This window comes from Notamacropus eugenii, chromosome 5 (assembly GCF_028372415.1).
Source record: "Notamacropus eugenii isolate mMacEug1 chromosome 5, mMacEug1.pri_v2, whole genome shotgun sequence".
NCBI lineage: Eukaryota > Metazoa > Chordata > Mammalia > Diprotodontia > Macropodidae > Notamacropus > Notamacropus eugenii.
In genome coordinates, this window is record NC_092876.1 from 17,787,269 (window position 1) to 17,808,648 (window position 21,380).

At 51.2% G+C, this 21,380-nt stretch overlaps 2 protein-coding genes across 5 annotated transcripts; both read right to left on the reverse strand.

Moving 5' to 3' along the window:
• Window positions 1-2,840: 2,840 nt before the first annotated feature.
• On the reverse strand, window positions 2,841-13,121 carry TNNT1 (troponin T1, slow skeletal type). 3 transcript variants are annotated; one of them, XM_072607611.1, is made up of 14 exons: window positions 12,688-13,121; window positions 11,363-11,406; window positions 11,244-11,257; window positions 10,929-10,961; window positions 10,548-10,580; window positions 9,873-9,894; window positions 9,288-9,348; window positions 8,829-8,945; window positions 8,053-8,130; window positions 7,421-7,534; window positions 7,223-7,332; window positions 6,193-6,283; window positions 6,063-6,103; window positions 2,841-3,066 (listed from the first exon to the last, which is right to left on the reverse strand). In XM_072607611.1, exons 2-14 carry the CDS (start codon window positions 11,392-11,394, stop codon window positions 3,021-3,023), a joined length of 792 nt encoding a protein of 263 aa, XP_072463712.1. In that variant the 5' UTR covers window positions 11,395-11,406; window positions 12,688-13,121; the 3' UTR covers window positions 2,841-3,020. The 3 variants fall into 3 exon arrangements, with proteins under 3 accessions (XP_072463712.1, XP_072463711.1, XP_072463713.1); XM_072607610.1 differs by having other exon boundaries at window positions 9,288-9,351; window positions 12,688-13,113; XM_072607612.1 differs by lacking the exon at window positions 10,548-10,580 and having other exon boundaries at window positions 9,288-9,351; window positions 12,688-13,106.
• A 2,624-nt stretch (window positions 13,122-15,745) lies between these two features.
• On the reverse strand, window positions 15,746-21,321 carry TNNI3 (troponin I3, cardiac type). 2 transcript variants are annotated; one of them, XM_072607616.1, is made up of 8 exons: window positions 20,772-21,321; window positions 20,583-20,595; window positions 20,251-20,352; window positions 19,849-19,890; window positions 19,586-19,717; window positions 19,306-19,395; window positions 16,329-16,505; window positions 15,746-15,903 (listed from the first exon to the last, which is right to left on the reverse strand). In XM_072607616.1, the coding sequence occupies exons 1-8, from the start codon at window positions 20,780-20,782 to the stop codon at window positions 15,820-15,822; spliced, it is 651 nt and encodes a 216-aa protein (XP_072463717.1). In that variant the 5' UTR covers window positions 20,783-21,321; the 3' UTR covers window positions 15,746-15,819. The 2 variants fall into 2 exon arrangements, with proteins under 2 accessions (XP_072463717.1, XP_072463716.1); XM_072607615.1 differs by lacking the exon at window positions 20,772-21,321 and adding an exon at window positions 20,710-20,766 and having other exon boundaries at window positions 20,251-20,387.
• Window positions 21,322-21,380: the final 59 nt, after the last annotated feature.

Genomic DNA, 21,380 nt, shown 5'->3' on the forward strand with positions numbered 1-21,380 from the left:
ATGGATTTAATTACCATGTTTATGCTAATGATTCTCAGATCTACCTATCCTTCCCCAAACTCTGCTGACCTCCAACTTTCCATCTCTAACTGCCTTTCAGATATCTCCAACTAGATGTCCAGGAGATAACTTAAACTCAAATGTCCAAAACAGAACTCATTAAGTTTCTCCCTGAATCCTCACTTCCCATCTTCCCTATTACTGTAGATGGCACTATTATCCTCGCAGTCCTTCAGGCTCAAAACCTAGGAGTCATCCTGGATTTTTCTCTCTCTGCTACCTCCCATATCCAATATGGTACCAAGGCTTATTGATTTCACCTTGGCAGCATCTCTAGAATATTCCCCCTTCTCTCCTCTGACACTGCCCCTACCCTGGTATTATTGAAGTATCTGCTGGGAGTGGGGGAGGGGTTGGAAAGCTCTCCCTGCCTCTCCTCTCCCCAATCCAATTCAGCCCCCACAAACTACTAAAGTGATTTCCCACACCACTCCTCTACTCAATAAATGCCAGTGGCTCCACCACTAGGTTCAGATATATAAATTCTTCTATTTGGCATTTGGAGTCCTTCACAACCTGGCCCTTTTTATCTTTCTAGTCTTTTCATACATAATTCTGCTCTACACACCCTGTTTCAGTGCCTATGTACTGATCCTTCCCTCCTGCCTGAAATGTTTTCCTTCATATCTCTCTCTCTCCTCTCTCTCTCCTCTTCTCTATCTCCTTCCCTCTCTTTCTTCTCTTCCTTCTCTCTCCTCTTTCTCCTTTCCTCTCTCTCCTCTCTCTCTTCTCTCTCCTCTCTCCTTCTCTTTATCAATCTCTCTCCTTCCTTCTCTCTACTCTCTCCCCTCTCTTCTCTCTCTGTCTCTCTGTCTCTTTCTCTCCTCTGTTTCCGTTCTCTCTCTCCTTCTCTCTCTCTCCTTCCCCTCATTCTCTTTCTACTCTCTCTCATTCCCTCTCTTTCCTTCTCTCTCTTGCTTTCCTTCTCTTTCTCCTTCTCTCTTCTCTTTCTCTCCCCCTCTCTCCTCTCTTTCTCCTCTCTCACTCTCTCTCTCTCCTTTCTCTCTCCTTACCTCTCCTCTCTCTCTCCTGTCTCTTTCCCCCCTCTCCTCTCTCTCTTCCCTCTCTCTTTCTTCTCTCTTCTTTCTCTCTCTCCTTCCTCTCTCTCTTTCTCTTCTGTCTCACTCTCTCTCTTCCCTTCTTTCTCTCTTTTTCTCTCTCTTTCATTCTCTCTCTCTCCCTTACCCCCTCCCTCAGCTTCACTCCCTACTCCAAACCTCATCAGTTGCCTTGAGCTGACCACATACCCTCTTCCTGGATGGAGTTGGTCAATCTATCACCCATGGCCCTCATCATTATCACCTTTGTCTAGTGCTTTAAGGTTTGACTATAAAGTGCTTTAAGAATATTGTCTCATTTTATCCCCATAATACTCCAGATGAAGAAACTGAGGCAGGCAGAAGTGAAGTGACTTCTTCAGGGTCACACAGCTAGTCTGAGGTCAGATTTGAACTCAGGTCTTCCTGTCTCCAGGTCCAGTTTGCCATCTACTGCATCACCAACTGCCTTTCTTTCCTCACTAAAGCGCCGCCCCCCATAACCACCACTGCATTCAGTAGACTCCTGCCCAAAATGATCCAGCATTCTTTTGGCGTATAGTTGGTACCTAGCAGGGGCCATCCCCTGAAGTTGAGCTGAGGTCCCCTAATTTTCAGAACCCTGGGCTCTGGCCGAGATTGAAGGACATGGTGAAGCAGTCTCCTTACTGAGCACTGAGCAGGAAGAGTCATCCACTGAGTGGATTTTAAAAGGAGAAAGGCCCTTCACTTATCTCTCCCCTCTCCCCAGCAGCTGCTCACACATGGTATGCACACAAGTGTTGCCTTAGCCAGCCTGGGCCTGGCCCTCAGGCCCATGGCTGTCTGTTCTGCTGAGGTGTCTGTTCCCGAGAATAGGGAGTTGATGGACCAGCAATTCTGAGATGATCATCTTCAGCCTAGTGAGTTCCCCTGGATGGGAGGTCCTGCCTCCCTCAGGGAGAGCTTACTGGCAACAAGAAATGTCTTCTGTAACCATACCCTTTCCAAGAAGACTGCTGTGAAGGGAGGGTAAACCCAAGCTCTGGACTGGCTGGTCCAACTCCAGGGTGATGTAAGTTACTCATTAGCTCCTGATCCTTTGTCAGTGTGAGCTTGAGTCTTTTGTATTTGTGCATTTCTTTTGTATAGAGGGAAAAAAATAGCTGTCCCATCTATATTATACATTGCATGCTTTTCTGCTCCTTTTTGGGGAACCCCTAGATATGAGCCAAAACTTAATTATAAGTGGTTTTTTCTGGGGGTCTGGGTTAGGGGCCTATAAAGCCAAAAATAAGCTGGTGCTTAGTACAGTACTTGGCACATAGTAGGTACTTAATAAATGCTTATTAACTGGCTTCTTAGTTTGTTGGTCGAGATAATGGGAAAGACAGCAACCTAACTTCTTGAGAGGCCAACATACTAGGCCCAGTGACTGCGTGAGCCACAAACTGGAGCCCATAATGGATGGAGCTAAGTGTCCCCACCCCCGTGCCCCCCCACCAGTGCCAGACTACATTTATATACACACTTTTTCTGTATATACATGTTGTCATTCCCATTTGAATATAAGCTCTCTGAAGGCAGTAACTCAGGCTTTCCAACTCCAAAACCACTGTTCATTCCACTACAGGAAAAGCTCTAAGTCACCCACTTCCTAGTCTTGAGGACAGAACTGGACAAGGCCAATCAGCCAAGAGCACCCTGCCCCTAAGCCCAAGAATAATGGTGGAAAATCCAGAAGAACCAAAGACCAGGACTTAGTTGACTTCTCAAGAGTGTGTTTATTCCAGAATTTCAGGTAAGAAGCTGAAGGTGTGGGTGAGGGGAGGGGGTACTTGCAGGGCAACAGGATTGGGGGCATTTCAGGGGCCACAACCAACTGGGCAAGATGGGAGGGGCCACTGTGATCCTCTTGGATGGATTCCTCCTTGGATGGAAGGCTCACTTCCAGCGTCCACCAACACGACCCTTGCCGGCCCCCTTCCTGCTGCTCAGGGAAATGGATGGAAGTTAGACCCATGAATAGATGGGGTCCCAGGAACCCACCTCCCACCTTCTGCAAGACCAGCTTCACAACCCCCAGAGCAGTGGTTCATGAGTGCTCAAGTTCAGCTGGTTGATATTTGTGGGGTTAATTGAATCAATATGAGCTGTCACTGTGTAGAATGTGGTACATTCCTTTGGGGTCTATTTTTACTTAGTTATCATCATATCATGGTCAATGGATTTGGTGGTATTTGGATCCTATTTATGAATAAGAGGAGTCAAGGATCTAGATTGGCATGTAGGATGGGGTAGAGAGGAAGAAAAGGAAGGAGGGGAAAGGGAATATTGAAGTGTGGAGTAACATGGAGCCAAAGAAAGAGAGAAACCCAGGGGGAAACAGATGGGGGTACTAAGCATAAGGCAGAGACACCAAGGGAGACAGGTGCTGAGGGGGACTGATAGATCCAGCCTGAGATAGAGACAGACAGACACAGAAAGGTGGGGGAGAGAGAGGTGGCAGGAGAGGGGAGGTGAGAAAAGAGGAAGGGAGAGAGACAGTGAGAGACACAGAGAGACAGAGAGAGACAGAGTGAGAGAGACAGAGACAGACACACGGAGACAGAGACACAGAGAGAGACAGAAAGAGACACAGAGAGAGAGAGAGAGACAGAGAGAGACAGAGACAGAGAGAGCTAGAAAAAAACACAAATGAGATGGTTGAGATGCCAAAATTCCACTTGTCCACAGCCTCTCTGAGCTGGCAGGGACTTCAGAGTCAGCTAGTTCATCCATGCCTGAGTGAGACACCCATCCCCCAACACCCTTGACAAGTGGCTGTCTTCCCTCTGCTAGTAGATCCCAAGGAGGAGAAACCCACTACTTCTCAGAGTAAGCAACCTGTTCTATACCGGGACTATTCCTATCACTAAAAAGCTCTTCCCAACATCCAAAATGACTCGAACCTCTCCTCTACTTCCTCTAAGCCCTGGTTTTGCCCCATGGGTCCAAAAAGCACAGGGTCACGCCCTTCCCACATGAGAAAACAGCCACCAAATCATACCCCTGCATGCCATCTTGTCTCTCTGGCCTAAATGTCCCTGATTCCTCCAGCTGTCCTGCCAGCTGTCCCCCAACCCATGTCAATGCTAACCTGCAGTGCCCAGAACTTACCAGGCCCATCCAAGAATGGCCTGACCCTAGGGCCTTTGCACCCCTCTGTGGCCAGGCCATTCTCTTCTCCCAGAGCCATGATTCTAGGTCATTCCCTGGTTCTGAAACATATATCTCTTAATGCATTTCAATTAAATTTCCTTGTTTTGGCCTCCCCACTACACTGTTGCTTCATACTGAGCTTGTAGTCCACTAACACCACCAGATTTTTCTTAGATCAATGACTTCTTTACCTTCTCAAACATGTATTTGCCAAGGGTTTTGATTTTTTTCACCCTAAGCATAAAACACTGACTTGGATTCTACAGAGAATGAGTGATCTTATGGGCTTTCAATGGTGCATGCCTTCTCATCTTAGGTGATTCATTTCAAGCCTGCTCTCTGCCCCGCTCCCAGGGGCCTTTGGGTCCCAGACCTTACTACTCTCCATGACCAGACCACTTCCTTCTCCCAGAGCTATGTCTCTCTGGGGTCATCCTTCACACCAAGTCTGATGCTCAAGCCTCCATCAGCATGGTGCTGCGGCCCACCTCACCCCATCCTCTGGGGATCTGTCACCTCCAGCTCATTGGACATTGGAGGATTCTGTGGCTCATAGCCAAAAAGCCCAAGAGCTCCAGAGGTGGTTACAGAGTCCAGCCAGCCTCCTCATCTTAGTAATTGAATAAGCAAGGTCCAGAATTGAAAAAAACAAAGGTTTGTGTTTCATTCTCAAAGAGGACCATGACATCAGGAAGGTGATGCCATGACTTCCAAATGAATTGAATTTAAGCGAGGGAGGGCTGTGCAAGATCATCAGCCTCACTTTCTCCTCTGGAGCCAGATATAGATCAGGAGGACTGGAGATGGCCCAGAAGTTGACCCAATATGGATGCACTGGAGGATCAGCCCTCTAGGTTGGCCACTCAGCTGCTTGTCAGTGTGTACAACCATCCTCTGTTCATGCCTTCAGCTAGACTCCTCTGGAGGCTATCTGTGTGACCTTAAGCAAGTAACTTCCCTCCTTGGAGAGCTGTTCCTCATGTGTAAAATAATGACTTTAAATTCAATGGCCTCTGAGGTGCCTTTCAACTTGGCATCTATGACATCACCACCATGAATCAAAGTATAAGTGATTTCTTCCCATTATTCTGAGATCTTCTGGATTCTGTCATCCAAAATGGCAGCTTTACCAGCCTTGCCAGCCTTATCTGCAGATTCAAGAAAGATGCCATCTAGGCCTTTATCCCAGTGACTGGGGGAGAGGTTATCTACACAAGGCAAAGTAAGCTCAGATCCCTGGGGCATCCCATGGGAGACTTCTTTCAAAGATGACACAGAGACATTAATGACTGTTCTTTGAATCTGACCCCTCAACCACTTCTGAAGTCACTACTTTCTAGCCTACATCTCCCCATCTTTTCCACAGGAATGGCTCTCTACAGCATTCCCCTGATGTGCCAGGCTTGTAGTCCTATCAAAAAAGGAAATGAGGTTAGTCTGGCATGACCAGCCATGCTGGATTCTCTAATAGCACAGCCTCCTTTTCTAGATGTCCATTCACCATCCCTTTAATAGTAAGTTCCAGGATCCTGATCACAACTGAAATGAAGCTCACTGGATGAGGAAGAGGAGAGAAGGAAAGAAGGAAAGACAGAGAGAAAGAGAGAGAGAGAGAGCTAGAGACTCAGAATAGAAACTGGAGCAAAAGGGACCCTCAAGAGAGGGAGGCAGAGACAGAGGAGAGAGAACAATAGGATGTGGGGGGATGGCTCAGGTATTGGAAGAAGGGGGTGTGGGGGTTTGTGGACCAGAACAGCAGAGAGGGAGGGTCTGAGGCCCACTTACAACTTCTGGGCATGGCTGATTCGGTTGTAGAGAACATTGATCTGGGGATGGAGAAGGACAGAGAGGTGGGTTCAGAGGAATGAATGATGACCACCCTAACCCACCTCACTCAGGTTTAGCTAGTCCTCACCTCATATTTCTGCTGCCTAAGTTTCTCTGTGAGGTCAAACTTCTCCGACTCCAGCTGGTGAATCCAGTCGGACAGCTCACGGGCCTTCTCCCTGCATGAGGAAGGCCGAGGAAAATGGACCCCACGGACCCCTATCCACTCGCAAACATACTCCCAACCCAACCCTGCAGGGTCCCTCCACCCCCAGCCCCGGAGCCCCAGGCACAGTGCGCCCCTAGTTCTGGTGAGATGCCTGTAAGGATCGCTAACCTCCCCACCCTCTGGCCCCTGATCTGTCTCTCGGGGTCTCTCCTTTTTCTGTCTTGGCCTGACTCTGCATAAATCCGCTCTTCCCCAGAGTCTCTGCCCGTCTCTCCAGTTCTGCTTCCCTATGTTTCTGCCTCTCCTGGCAAAGTGATTCTCTTAAAGCGAAGAGGTGCCCATGCCAGCCCCACTTAGTGGCCCCCTATGGCCTCCAGGAAGAAAGAGAAACTACACTTGGCGTTCACAGCCCTCCTCCGGCCCGCACCGCCCCAGGCTCCTAGCCATCCTGGGAACGTTGCGCTCCCGGGGTCTCTATTTGACAGCTGAAGGCGGAGGCTCGGAAAGGTCGCGTAATGTACCAGCGTAGCGGGGGTGTAACTGACGAGCCTCGGGAGCCCCCTGGTGGCGTACAGGAGTCCTCTGCGTTTATTCTTTACGTGCCTAGCATACCCCCTCTGGTCTATTAGTGTCAGCTCCTTTCGAAGAGGAGTGTTTCATTCTTTCTATTTCTTTCCTCCTCAGTGCCTGGCACAGAGTAGACGCCGGTCGCTTGACTAGTCTCAGTCTCTCCTTGCCCCGCAATTTCCTTTTCTGTCTCCTCTCTGACTCTTCTATCATAATTTTCTCCATGTTTCTGCCTCCCTTTCCCTTTGTCTCTGTCTCTCCCTCCTCATCGCTGTCTCTGGGTCTCAGAAGCTCTGTGTGTGTGCGTGTTTATCTCTGTCTCTGCCTCTCTTCTGTCCCTCCCCCTCCTTCCCTCCTCTCCTCCTTCTACTTCTACCCCCACCTGAGCTGGTCCTCTCCCATGTGGTCGATATTCAGGGGTTTCTTCCGCTCAGACAGAATCCTCTGTTTCATCTCCCTCCCTGTCTGGCGTTTCCCACGCTTCTGCTCAGCCTGTTGGGGAGGGAGGATAACTGAGGATCCCTGCATCCCGATCCCCAGCCCCCAGCCCCGGCCTCCCCAGAGGCCCAGCCAGCCTCACCTTGACCAGGTAGCCCCCAAAGTGGGCCCCCATATTGGACAGGACTTTCTTTTTTTTGGCATCGTCTTCAGCCCGTTTCTTGGCCTCTTCCTCCTCCTTCCTCATCTTCTCCTCCTGGGGGGAGGTGCAAAAAGAGATCGCACCAATTCCAGGGGACTGATTGGGATGGGGGAAAGGGAGCTGTCTTGGGAATTCCCGAGATTTTTCACAGACTCTCCATGACTACACCCAGCTGGGGTCTGGGGTCCCAGTTGGGGCTGCCCCTCCTCCTGGGGCTGTCTCCCCTATTAAACTCCTGGGGATAGGCACTGTTGAGGTTTTGTATTAGTATCCTCAGAGCTTAGCACAGGGCTTGGCGCAGAGTGATCACTTTTTGGCTCATTCATTCATGAAGGAACTAAGATCCAGAGAGGCTCACTCACTCCAGGCTTGAACCTGTAAGCTTAGCCTGGATAGCAGACTGCTTAAATAACCTCTTTTCCCCTGGGCAAAGTCAGAGTTTAAGGAATGTCCCTTAGAGAGCCTAGTTCTGGGCTCAGGGAAGGACCAGGGCCCAAGGGCACACACGGCAGAAAACAAGAGACTCCAGAGGGGCTCGGTAGTGGGGAGGGCTGGGGGAGGGGGAACCCCACCGCCAGCTTGGCTTGGCGTTCTCTCTCCTTCTCAGTCCGGACCCGCTGCTGTTCGGCTCTCTCTGCTCTTCGACGTTCCTGGAGGAAGGGCGGAGTGAGATGAGAGGATTGCCCCCCAGTGGTCCTCCCCAGCACCCCCACTTCCCCATGGCATCCCCTAACTCCTGGGAGAGTCAGGAAGTAAGACTAGGAGAATGGATAGGAAATCAAGAGCCCTGATTTCTAGTTCTGGCCCAGATTCCTATGATCTTAGGGACATCCCTTCCTCTGTCTCTTGGGATCTCAATTCCCCCCTCCTAATAATAACAGTAATGATAAAACAATATTTCTACAGTACTTTAAGGTTTGCAAAGCACTTTACAATTATTATCTCATTGGTTCCTGACAAAATAATCCTGGGAGAGAGGTGCTATTATTATCCCCATTTTACAGATGAGAAAACTGAGGCAGACTTATCCAGCATTACAGAGCCAATATCTAAGCCACCTAGGAGCCTCTAAAATAAGGAATGCATTCAATGCTCTCTAGAAGTCCCAGCTTCCAGAATGACCTTGACCTCTGCCCAAAAGTCCCTGGACCTCTCTGGACCTCGGCAGATTCCATGGTCTCTGAGGTCCCAGGAGCTACAAGCTCTACATTTATGACCCAGCGATCTCTCCAATCAGAGACCTGGGCCTGGGGCCATGTGCTCAGAGGTCCTCAGGGCATGGAGTTTGGGCAAGTCCCTTCCTGGTCCATGAGGCTAGTGACTGTCCCCATGGGGGGGGTATGCTCACAATTCGTTCCTTCAGCCCCACGAGCTCCTCCTCCTCCTTCTTCCTCTGCTCAAAGTGTACATCAATGAGTGTCTGCAGCTCCAGCAGGTCCTTCTCCATGCGTTTTCGGTGGATGTCCTAGGGGTGGCATTTGGGCCTTGTTTCCCAGGTCATTATAGCAGGCTTCCCACCATTCCAACCCAGCAGCCACTTGGAAGTTTTGAATGTGCAGTCTCAGAGTGGCTCCTGGGAGACCAGGCTCAGTGCCAGGATCTCCCACTTTGAGGCTTAGGGCTTCAAGGAGCAGACCTACTGGTTGAAAGGGCTGGTGCTGACCAGCATCTGCTTGAGATCCCTCCTAGCACCCCAGGAGCAGGCAAGAAGCTCAGACTTAGAGTGGATGTCAAAAACTTAAAGCCAGCTGCTCCAGACTGTCACACTGAAGGCCCCTAGTGCCATGCATCCCCTCCCTTCACTCACATCGAAATCAACTCTCTCTCCCTCAGGGATCTTTGGCGGGATCAGTGGAGGCACCACAGGCCTGCTGGGATGGGGGAGAGGAACAGAGTAGGGGTTGGAGGAGGCCTCAAAATTAGGGCTAAGATCCCTTTTATTCCTTTCTCCACTCTTCCCCCAAATCTTGGGCAGCTAAGAGACACAGCTGTATCTTCAAGAATCTGTCCACCTCTGGTGTCTTTGGGACAGTGAAGCCCCTGGGGGCCACTTGGAAGCTCCTTGGAGATGGCTTGGGGAAAGACGAAATGGGGGTTCACTATGCAAGCTTGGTCAAGTCCCCTATTCTTTTCTGGGCCTCATTTTCCCTCTATCTACAATGCAAGAATTAACCAAGCATTTCCTAAGCACGCTTCCTGTTTCCTTTCGGTCAAGATTCTCTGTGTGACCTTGGACAAAAGACTTTCTCTTTCTAAGCCCCACCTCCCCCATCCATGAAATGGGAGAGAATTAATCACAAAGATCCTTCCTTTCCATCCTTGATCATTTTCATGGTTTGGGGAGTCTCTCTGCTCAAGCATTCTGCCATTCACCCTTAGGAAATTCGCTCACCTGGGTTTGGGTCGCTCCTCTTCTGTAAGGAGGGAGTTGAAGACAGAGAAAGATAATTAGAGAGGGGAAACTGGTGGAGAGACTAATGCCTGCTTTGATCTTAAGCCCCAGAAGGATTGGGAAGGTTCCAGGTTTCTGGGTACCGATTCCTCTTGCCCTCAGGGAGGAGGGTAAAAGGGGAGGGGGGTGCAGAGCTGGGATCACACAGCGACCATATACATTCACAACTTGTTGGGGGGGGGGTTCCCCACCCCTCAGAGAACCATGTTTCCTGTCTCCCAGTCCCTTCTGGCTGGGAGACCCAGATATCCTGTCACTCAGCAACCCATTCCTCAAGAACTCATTGGTCCTAGACCCCAGCGACTCCTTCTCCCACTCCCTCAGCGAGTCTCCCAGTCTCCACCCATCCTCAGCACTTCAGGCATCCAGGATCTCCCAGCCTCTAGCTTTCTGAGGGACCCAAGTCCCCTCCCACCCGACCCCAAACCTTTGAATGTATATCGAGGGAAGAAGAGGACAGGTGTGGGAAAAAGAGGAGTGGGTGCGGCCCCTTTAAGGGGGGGGACATGGTTATTGTTTAATGCGCGCCTAAGGGGCGCTTAAAGGGGCCGCGGTCTGGATGGGATATTCCCCCCGCCCCGGTTCCCGGAGACGGAAGCGAAGCGACCACCATACCTCGCTCTGCGACCGGCTCCGACTCCTCAGGGGCTGGGGTAGGGGGAGAGGGAGAAGCGAGGAATTGGGGGAGGGGAATGGCCCCGCCAGCGGTGCAAGGGGAAGGAGAGAGAGGAGAGGCTGTTAACGGGGAGAATTCGGTGCCAGGGGTAGAAGTCCCACCCACTGTGTGACCTTGGCAGCCCCTTGGCCTTCTCTGGGCTGAGGAATCCTTGCTGCCACCACCCAACCCCCAGCTGTAAACTGGGCATCCTTGGGACTCAAGGATCTCCAAGAGCCTTTCGGCCTTTGGGGTTCACCCAGCAATAAGAATCCAAGTTACAGCCATCACCCCTCATTCAGACACCCAAGCATCCCTCTTCCCCGCCCCTTTGGGCTTACCTTCCTCCTCCTCCTCGGCGGCCTCAGCCTCTTCTGAGGGCAGGGGGCAGACAGGATAGAGAAAAAGAAAAAGTGTTGTGGGGGAGGGAGGGGACAGCGTCATGGTGCTGAAAGAGTTAACGGGCCTCCTTCTCTCGGGTCTTAAGACCCTCTACCCTGATCTTAAGTCCTCTGGGCACCTCGGGTGCCTTCATTGCTATTCTTGAGTTCAGGAAAATAGCAGATCCTTGGACCCAGGTGTCCAAGCCCCAGTGGGCACACCCTCAAGACCCAGGGATTCTGATCTGCCCTCCCCTCCAGACCCCAAAGACTCACCTTCCTGCTGTTCCCTGCAGATTGGGACAAAAGAGAGGAACAAATTAGATGCAGACATCAAGGGAGACGCTTTCCCCATCCTCTTACTCTCTACCAGCTGCCCCGCCACACACACTTACTCCTCATACTCCTGCTCCTCTGTGTCCGACATTGTTGGAGTAACCTGGAGAGAGTAAGGAGAGAGAAGATAGAAGGACCAGAATGTTTGTGTCCCTGAGGGATGGGAGCTGGGGATCTCTGGGGCCACTGAACTGATGGAGTGGGGTGGGGGTGGCAGCATTAGGGCCCCTCCCCCACCATCCCCACCACCTGTCTTTTGGTCTCAGGGCACTGGGGGATGGGAAGGAACCTGATCGGGGAGATTATCTCTGGGCATTCTTGGGACAGACAATAGCCACCCCCAGTTCCCTCCTAGCCTGTCAGAAGCTATTTCTGGGGGTCTCGGGCCAGGGCCAAGGCCAGAGATATGTCCCAAAAAGGATAGAGCTGCCCACAGGCCCTGACTCAGAACTGCCCTTGCCTCCCCTCACCAAACCCCTGACCTTAAGCCTATGCTGTCAGAAAAACCACCAACCCACCCCAGTCTCAAAATCTTAGGAGCTGAGTGAATTTTGGCTTCCCTACTCAGGTTTTACAGATAGAGAAACTGATTCCTGGAGAAGGAATGGAATTTTCCAAGGTCATAGTCAAGTCAATAGTACTGGAAAAGAAGGTTCCTGGCAACCAGTCTTTTCCCTCCACTCCATCCCTTTGCCCTCACCCATTACTCTTGAAATGGGAAGGTCAATAGATTTCCTTTCAATACATACACAAATCCCAACCCTTACTGTAAATTGTGTCTCATCTGATTACCTGTCTCTCACTGTTTACGTCTGTATCTGTCACTGTTTATGGCTGTCTGCATCTGTCTATGGCTGTCTATCTCTGTCTCTTTCACTGTGCTTGCCTATCTGCCTCTCTCTGTTTCTTTCTATCTCCGTCTCTCTGACTCTGTCTGTCAGTCTGTCCGTCTCTGTATCTGTCTCTCTTATTCAAGTTCCTCCCCCCACTCTCTCCTTATCTCTCTCTGCCTTTCTCTATTCTGTCTCCCACCCACAGAATCTCAAAATTGGAAAAGACCTCAGAGATCAGTTACTCCAACCTATGCCTAAACAAGAATAAAGAACCATCTGGGATATTACTAACAATGGATTATTCAGCCTGAAGATCATCCACCAAAAGGAGCTCACTCGTCCCAGACAATCCTTTTCACTTTGGGACAGCTCTAATTATTAAGACCTTTCCCTTTTATTGAGCAGATATTTGCCCTGCTGCAATGTCTCTGTCTTTCCCAACCTTTGTGTGTCTCCCTCTCTGGGTCTCCCTTTCTTTCTATCTGCATAGATCTCCCAGGGGCTGGCTTGGGGAAGGGGGTCAGAAATTGGGGGGGAGTGGGCTTCATTACCTGGGACTGGTGCTGAGGCTTCAGTAAACCACAAGGGTTTGATTGAGGCTGGAACAATTGCTGTGAGTCAGGGACAGAGAAGCAAGTGCTTTATAGCCCCAGCCTGAGGGAGGGGGGAGAGCCTCCAAAGATATTCCGGGGTCTCTGAGGCAGGGCCAATTGTGGGCTCCTCCTCCTTTCAACTTGGGTGTCACCCTTGCTCCATTTCTGTCTCTCCTGTCTGTCTTCTGCCTGGACCTCTCTTGTCTGTCTTTTTGCTGTGTGTCTTTCCAATCCTGACACGTGATGGGGAGGAGGGGGAGAGGAGGATTTGCCCCTCTTCTATTCTTTTCAAACTCATTTCCTTTTTTCCTTTATATTTCTTTCTTTAGGTTTCTCAGTCTCTTTGTGTCTCTATAGATCCCAGTTTCTTCTTTTCTTCCTTCTTTCTCTCCTTCCTCTCTCTCTCTCATTCTCTCCTTTCTTGGTTTCCTTTTTTCCAGTCACACAACCCCACAGGACCATTTCCTGGTCTTGTCTTTCCCCACTCCAATCCATCCTCTCCTCAGCTAACAAAGTAAATTTTCTAAAATGCAGATTTGACTCTCTCTCTCTCTCTCTCTCTCTCTCACTCTCTCACTCTCTGTCTCTGTCTCTGTCTCCTTTCTCCTCCAGTGGCACCCTATTACCTTCAGGCTCAAATATAAGATAATCCTGCTTGACTGTTAAAGCCAATCACAGCCTTTGTCTCTCTCTCCCCCACACACCACACACACACACACACACACACACACACTTTTCCAATCTTCTTACATTTTACTCCCCTCCACAAACTATATGATCCAAAGAAACACCTTCCTATTATTCCTTGGATAGGACATTTGATTCCCCAAGTCCATGCCTTTGCCCCAGTTGTGCCCCATGCCTGGAATGCTGTCTCTCCTCATCTCCACCTCCTAGTCTCCCTGGCTTCCTTCAAGAGTCCACTCCAATCCTACCTTGTGCAGGAAGCCTTCATGGCTCCTCCCCAGCTGCTGGTGCCTCCCCCCTCCAGCTCCAAGGTTACCCTCCACTGATACTGGATATCACTTGTATGTTGCTACTAGTTTGCCTGTGGTCTCATCCATGAGACTGTGAGCTCCTGGGAGAAGACACCATGTTTTGCCCTTTTTATCCCCATTGATAAAGCACCAGGTCTAGTACAAAGTAAGTGCTTAAAAACGTTTCTTGGCTGCTCCATCATTTTCTATCCTCTCTCCCACCATCTGTTTCTCTCTCTCCTTCTGCCTCTATGTCTCTCTTCCTCTCCATCTCCTTTCTTTCAGTCTGTTTCCTTCTCTTTTCTGTGGTCTCTAAATTCCTTGTCTTACAGACTTTGAATGAGCCTTCCATGGCCAACACACATACCTGACAAATGACCACTCATCTCCTTTAAACTCAACAATTCATTGTCAGTCTCTACTTGAAGCCAAGGAGGAAACCCATTTCACCTTGGATCATTGCAATTGACTTTTTCCTGACATCAAGCCTAATGCAAGTCTAGTTCTGTGCCTAGTTCTGCCCACTCCCCAAGATAGCCATTCAAAGAAGTGAAGGAAGCTCTTTCTCCCCTGGCACCCCAGTCTTTTCCTCCCCAGGCTAAACATTCCTAGTTCTTTCAACCTATATCCTTCAATCACAGACCATGAATTTACCCTTTTTTCCTCTCTCTCCCTCTCTCTCTGGTTTTTTATTGTCTCCACCTTCTCCTGTGTATCTCTGTGTCTCCATTTCTCTCACTGTCTCTGGCATTTTTGTTTGTTTCTGTCATTGTCTCCTCCTCCCCTCTCCCTCTGCTTTGTCTCCCATCAAAATTTCCCTTTAGTGACATCAGGTCCTAAATGGAGATGACAGGTGTGTGGGTGGGGTGAGGAGGGTGTCCTGGCATGAGGGAGGCAGGCAGATCAAATCCAGGACAGTCCTTAGCCCAAAGCCATGCCCCCCATGACCCTGATCTATCTGGCTCTGGGCTGGCCTGGCCAGGTCCCTGGAATCCCTGATCTCCTCAGTAACTGAGTTCATCATGGCTTTGATGGGGCCTAAATAAAACTGTTGACTGACAGAGCTGAAAAGGCCCTTACAGATTACTGGCTACCACATGTAGCACATGCCAAAGGCTCCCCAGGAAGGAAGAGGCAAAGCTGGGACTGGAACCCAGGCCCTTCTCTGACTTCAGGGGCTCTGCCTTTGCCCCAAGACACCAGAATCACAGAGCCTTCCAAGGTCACTCCTGCCTAAGTAGCTGCCGTGTAGACCGAAAGAGTGCAGTGTGCCCTTCACTTGAGAAGTTTCAATGGCTCCTGTGGTCACGTGTGGACTTTACTGCATTCATAGTTTGATCCCAGGTTGTCACTCCTCCTCCTGAACTCTAGGCTCTATACAGGTTAGCCTTCATACTCATCTCCCACCCACAGACTTTCCCACCTCCCAGCCTTTGCCTGGAATGCCCTCCCTCTTCACTATTACTTCTTGGAATCTCCTAGCTCTGTTCAGTCTGTCCTGACCTGCCCACCCTATCATCAGGTGTTTATTTACTGATGTCTTATATTTACTTAGAGGTCCTCCTAGGTAATCTCATTGAGGGGACTGATGGCCAGACACCTTGGGTTTGTGTTCTGTTACCTAGCTCAGAGTCTGGCCCATAGCAGGGCCTCACTGCTTATTGTTTGATTGATTGAGACATTTGACCCCTCCCTTAGATAGGGAAATTGCTCCAGACTGGGGAGGTCTCACAGGAATAGGAGTAGCAAAACCGCACAGCTGGAAAAAATCACCAGAAATCCCTGTGTACAGTCCAGTCCTTTACAGATAGGCAAACTGAGGCTTAGAGACTGGAAAGGGATGGACTTGACCAAGGTCACAAGTTAAGACCAATAAAATCCAGACTATGAGAGTTATGAGGAGCTTTGTTTTGCAGGTGAGGTTGCTGTGGCTCAGAGAGGGCTCTGACCTGCCTGGGGTCATCCAGCACTTCACCCAGGGATTCTATCTTGGCAGGGAGGGTCCCAGGATGGCTTCCCCAAACAAACACTCAGTCACCCTAACTCAGAAAGCTTTATTCAAGGCTGGGCATAGGCCCAGGTTGGTTGGGGGGGGCACAAATGTTTGACCCCCTCAGCCTTCAAATTTCTTCTTCCGTCCCTCCATACCACTCAGGGCGTCAATGTTCTTTCTCCAGTCTCCCACTTCTCGGCTTTCCTGCATGGAGGAGGCCACAGTCAGAATACTTCCCAGGCCCTTCATCACCCACATCCTGAAACCCTTGATCACTTCCTTCTTCCCCACACACCCTGCCTGCCTTGTTTCATCTGTCCATTCTCCTTTGCCTAGGGCTCACTTCCAAGAACCTCAGTTTCTTCCCAGTGGAAGGTCCCCAGCCCCCGGCTCCCAGCTCCCTGCCTTTGAGCTGGCTGGTTCCTTCCCTTCTTCCCCTCGGGACTCAGCTACATGGCTACATGTGGAGGCTCCTGGCTCCTGGCAAAGCCCCAGAGATCAGAGATTCTGTTTTGGTGTCCTGGACTCTTAGCACAGCCCCTGATCTGTAGTACGTAGATGGGTATTGAATGCTTGATGTCTGAGTGAGGGAGGGAACATCCCAGCACTGAGGACTTAGCCAGTCTCACCTTCTCCGTGTCATCCTTCTTCACCTGCTTGAGGTGAGCTCTGAGATCCAGGGACTCCTTGGCTCGAGCCCCCAGTAAGGCTTGCATCATGGCATCTGCTGAAATGCGCACCCTCCGCAGGGCTGGACGCTTGAACTTCCCTCTCAGGTCAAAGATCTTTTGGGTCAGATCAGCAATCTGAGGAGCAGTCAGGGATTCCTCACCCTGGGTCGTATGCCCATCTCCCAAGGTGTGCCCATTTTCCACACCCACACATTTTCCCTGACTCTCCCCAGGCCTGGAGCCTTCTCCTCACCTCTGCCTTCCATTCCTTCAGGTCCCACCCAAAGTCCTGCCTTCTCTAGGAAGCCTTTCCTGGTCCTCCTTTATCTCAGAACCTGGGCTCTGACACTGCGTACCATTTGTACCGCCCAGACCTTGTCCATCCATCACTGTTTGCTTCTTGTGACCTCCTGGAGGGCAGAAACCATCTTTTGTCCTTCCTTGTATCTCCTGTGCCTGGTAACTAACATGGTCTTAATAAATGTTTGTTGACTGACTGACTGACCCTTCCCACCACTCATGGGAATTCAATCTCATTCTCAGTATTAGTCAGCTAATTGATAAACATTTATTAAGCAGCTACTATGTACCAAGCACTGGGATAGGCACTAGGGATATAAAAAGAGCAAAACACAGTCTCTGCCTCTGAGGAGCTCACAAATCTAATGGTAAGGACAACAGGCAAACAAAAATATACAAAGCAAACCATATGCAGGAAATGTAGGAAAGAACGAACAGAAGGAGGGCAGTAGAACTAAGAGGGGTTGCAGAATGCCCAGAGACTCTAGGAAGTTAGCTACAAAGGGCTGAAGAGATACAGGACCATACTTAGCAGGGATGGAAAGATCAAATGAGGGTTTATGCAGTAGGGGGAGACATGGGCATGTTTGTAGGCAGTAGGGAATGAGCCAGGAGAGAGGGAGAGTTAAGATAAGTGAAAGAAAGGGATGACAGAGAGGTCAGTCTTGTGGGGGAGATGGGATGGAATGGGATCACCTGAATAGGTAGAGGGGTCAGCCTTGATCAGGAGTAAGGCCAGCTCTTCATGTGAGGCAGGGGAAGGAGGAGAGAGGGGCAGAAGGCACCTGAGTGATAGGAGATGGGGAAGAGGGGAGAAGAGGGAGCTCATGGTGAATGGCCACCATTTTTTTCAGTAAAATAGGCAGGGTCTCAGATGAGAGAGCAGGAGCAAGGGGAGCCATGGGAGGTTTGAGGAGGGATGAGAAGATTTTGAAGAGCTGTTGTGCAGAAAGGAAGAGTAAGTTAATAAGGGAGGTATGGTAGGATTGCCTGGCAGCAGGGAGGGCCCAGTCAAGTTTGTAGGGGGTCTAGTCAGAAGAGTTACATGATTCTCTCCACCCTCATCAGCAGGGTATGTAGGAGTGAATGGTGGGAGTGATCCAAGATTGAATCTTGGGCACAATAGCAAAATGATAAGGGGACTAACAGTTAAGAGAAGAGGACAGTGTTGAATTGGCTCACCAAGGAATTAAAATGGGGAGAAGAGATAGAGGGCCTGGGGAGGGAAGATGGCCTGGGAGAAGACCTAGGGGTCAAGGGGTGGAGGTCACAGGGAGGAGGAAGAGCAGAGTTATATAAAGGGAGGCAGAGGAAGAGGTGAAAACCCAATAGATTATGGTCAGATAAGGGGATTTCTGGAATCTTGACTGTGGAGGCATATGTTTGTGCCTGGCTGAGGTGGGGTGGCAGAATAGCTTCTGGGAAGTGAGTAGGTTGAGGGAACTGAGTGGTCAGGGTGTTTGATGTATGTTTACATCCCCTAGGATGAGGGCAGGAGTTGGGGAGAAGAAAAATGTTGTCAGGTACCAAACGCATTAAGAAAGGGAGACAACGGCTACCAGGATTTTGATTAGGTGAGAGATGTGAATATCATGAACCTCAGAGGAGGAAAGGTTACTGAGTGATGGAGGAAGGGGAAGAACCTGGAAGCAGCAATGGGGAACCCCGACCAGTGAGCCTAGGAGAATGAATGACTGCCAAGGAGGCTGTGTCTTCAGGGGAAGCCAAGTTGCAATAAGAGCAGATGGATGGAGTGGGAGAGAAATAGATTCAAGATGAAGTGAGGGTTGTTGCCTATGGAACATGCCTCCCAGAGGGCACAGTGGAAGGGCCAGGTGGGATTAGGTTGGAACATTGGGGTGGGGAGATAGGCATGGGGAAATCAGGTTGGGGGCAGGGAGAAGATTTGGGTCATGATCTCAGGAGCTGAGAGTCACTGGGATGTGAAGGGCATGACCAGGTGTGAGAATGGCCATCACTAAATGGAGAGCACCACTTCACCCTCGAAGGATAGGCACAGCAAGAGATGGGAAGCCTGGAACAGAGGGGAGGGTTGCTTCTCTTTGTTGGGAAACTGAGCTGGAGCAGGAAATGGCATATTCCTGGCCCTGCTCATGCCCCTTGCTACCTCCCTTCAGGGGTGTTCTGTGCCCAGCAGGAGATGCAAGGCTCAGGGGCCCCTCACTCTTAGGTCTTCTCCCCTGTGGAGGCTGGTGATGAGAAGGCAGGAGGAAGGTTCCCAGGTTGACCCCTAGAAGTCCTTCTTCAGGGGATTGGCTTTGCTTGGTATGGAGTTGGGGGGCTAGAAAGAAACCAGGGCTAGTAGGCTAGAGATCTGGATACGTCTGGTCTCCAGTCTCCATGGGCAGGTCACTTCCCTCACTGGGACTCAGAAAGAGGGATCTTTAAGCATGCCTTTCACTTTGACCCTCTAGGACATCAAACAGATTCCTGGTTCTGAGTGACTAAGGAGCAGGGGTTGGTCTCACTAAGAGAGGTGGGTCTCTTGCCTTCCTCTGTAACCCCAGGGACATGGACCCCAAGTCCTCTAGGTGCCCTCTTTTGGCTGAGTCTCCAGCCCCTGACCCCAGGCCAGGTGCTCACAGGTGATCAGCCTGCCCCCTTTGTTCCCTACCTCAGTGACATTCTTTGTAACTTTTGCCTCCAAATCATATCTCTCTTCATCCACCTTGTCCACTCTGGCATGAAGCTCCCGACACAGCTCCTGAGGGAAGAGGGAAGGATGCCTGTTTCCCTACAGTGTATCTACTGGAGGCCTAATGCCAGGCACCCTGGGAGGGGGGGATAGGATTGAGATGGACACCAGGATCTCTAAGGAAGGTTTTGGGGGACAGGACTCCTGGGTCCCTAACAGAGGCGAGGAGGGGAGCTAGGAGCCCCGCGTGTCCTAATACCTGCAGCTCGGCCACCCCGAGGCCGGCCAACTGCACAGGAGCACAGCGCTCCCCGAGCACGCGGCCCTTCTCCCCACTCCGATCGTCCCCCTCACGCTCCAACTCCTGCTTGGCGATCTGCAGCATCAGGGTCTGGGAAGGAAGGAGAGCCAGGCTGGAGGCGAGTGAAGCCACTGCCCTGGCCCAGCTCTCCCGCTCAGGGCACTTCCCACGCGTTGCTTGAGTGACTGACGGACCGCTCCCTCTCAGGCCCAGTTCCTCACCTTCAGCTGCAGCTTCCGAGAAGCCGAGATCTTGGACTTTTTCTGCGGGAGGGAAATACTGGGGTCAGAATGTGGAAGGAGAGGAACCGAAATTTGGGGGGCTGGAATTCAGGGGTGGGGAGGGAAGAGGGAAAAACAGAATCCCCGGGATGCAGTTAGAATTAGGGACCGGGCCAGAAACCCAAAGGGTGGGGCTATTGCTCTGGGGGCGGGGCCATAAGCCTACAGGGTGAGGCTAGCGTTCTGGGGTAGGGGCCAGAAACCCAGCGGCGGTGTTCCATTGCCCCGACAGCACTGGCCCGGGGAGGGCGGACTTCAAGGGGCCCCCGAAGGGCCTAGGTCATCCCCCCGACCACCACCACCACCAAAGCTCATCCCCGCACTCAGGTCCCGGATTCTCACCTTGGCATGGGGCTCGGTGGCATAGGCTCGGTAATTGACAGAAGAGCGGCGTCGAACTGGGGGTGCCGCTGGGGTGGGTGCAGGTGGCAACTCAGCCGGGAACTGAAGGAGACCCGGGTTAGCTGGGCTCCGAGGCCCTACACCCAAAGAGTGGTCTCTTCTAGAAACCTCAGGGCCCCACCCTCCGCCCAGGGGAAGCCCAGGCCTCCAAGCCTCCACCCCACATCCTCGAGGACCCCGGTGTCCTCGTCCCATCCTGCTCCCTCTTCAGGGATCCAGGAGTCCCTGTTCCCCAGCTCCGAGGCCCCCTTCCCTTCTCTCCCTTCTCTTACCGTGTCGCTGCTCCTGCAGAGAGAAGGGAGGTGGTGTTACTGCACTGGTGGTGGGCATCCACCCTTGCCTCCTCCCTCCCCCTCAGTTCTAGGACAAATCAGTACAAATTTATTCCCACACAGAGACCTTGGTCTTGATACCCGCCCCTCCAGGGACCCAAGCGTCCATGCCACCGAGACCACACTCACTCCTCCGCCATGATGTAAGGGCACTGGACGAGTATCCGGGATGACCTTGGGGGGGCTGGGGTCCGTTAGCCTCTAATCTCCTCTGGCTCCTCTGGGGACACTGGGATAAAAGCTGAGCCTGAGGCTAAATATACTCTCGGCTGGGGAGATAAGGGGGCGCGGAGAGGGAGGGAGATGCTCCCTCTCTCAGGTCCCACCTCCATACGAAGCCAAGAATCCTGATACGTCAGCCCCTCCTTCCTCAGGGAATCAGAGGTCCTCATCATGGGACCCCTCTCTTTTGGCGACTCAGAACATTCTCGTCCTGTTTCCTCCTCCCTAACGAACCTTGAGGCCTATCTTAGCTCGTCTCTGGCACCCAGGGATTCTCATTCCTTAGAGCCTTCCTCTTCGGGGCCTAGATTTCCCAGTCCCCAGTCCCTTCTAGCTTGGGGGCGCAAGGGTCTTGATTTTCCAGCCCCTCCTCTCTCCTGGACCAAGGAACCTTGAGCCCCAACCTATTCAGTCTTTGGAACCCTATTCAGTCAGCATGCTAGTTATATAGCCCATTTTTCTCTCAGGGACCCAGACGGAGTGAGCCCCAGACCCATTTTTCTTAGGGATCCAGGA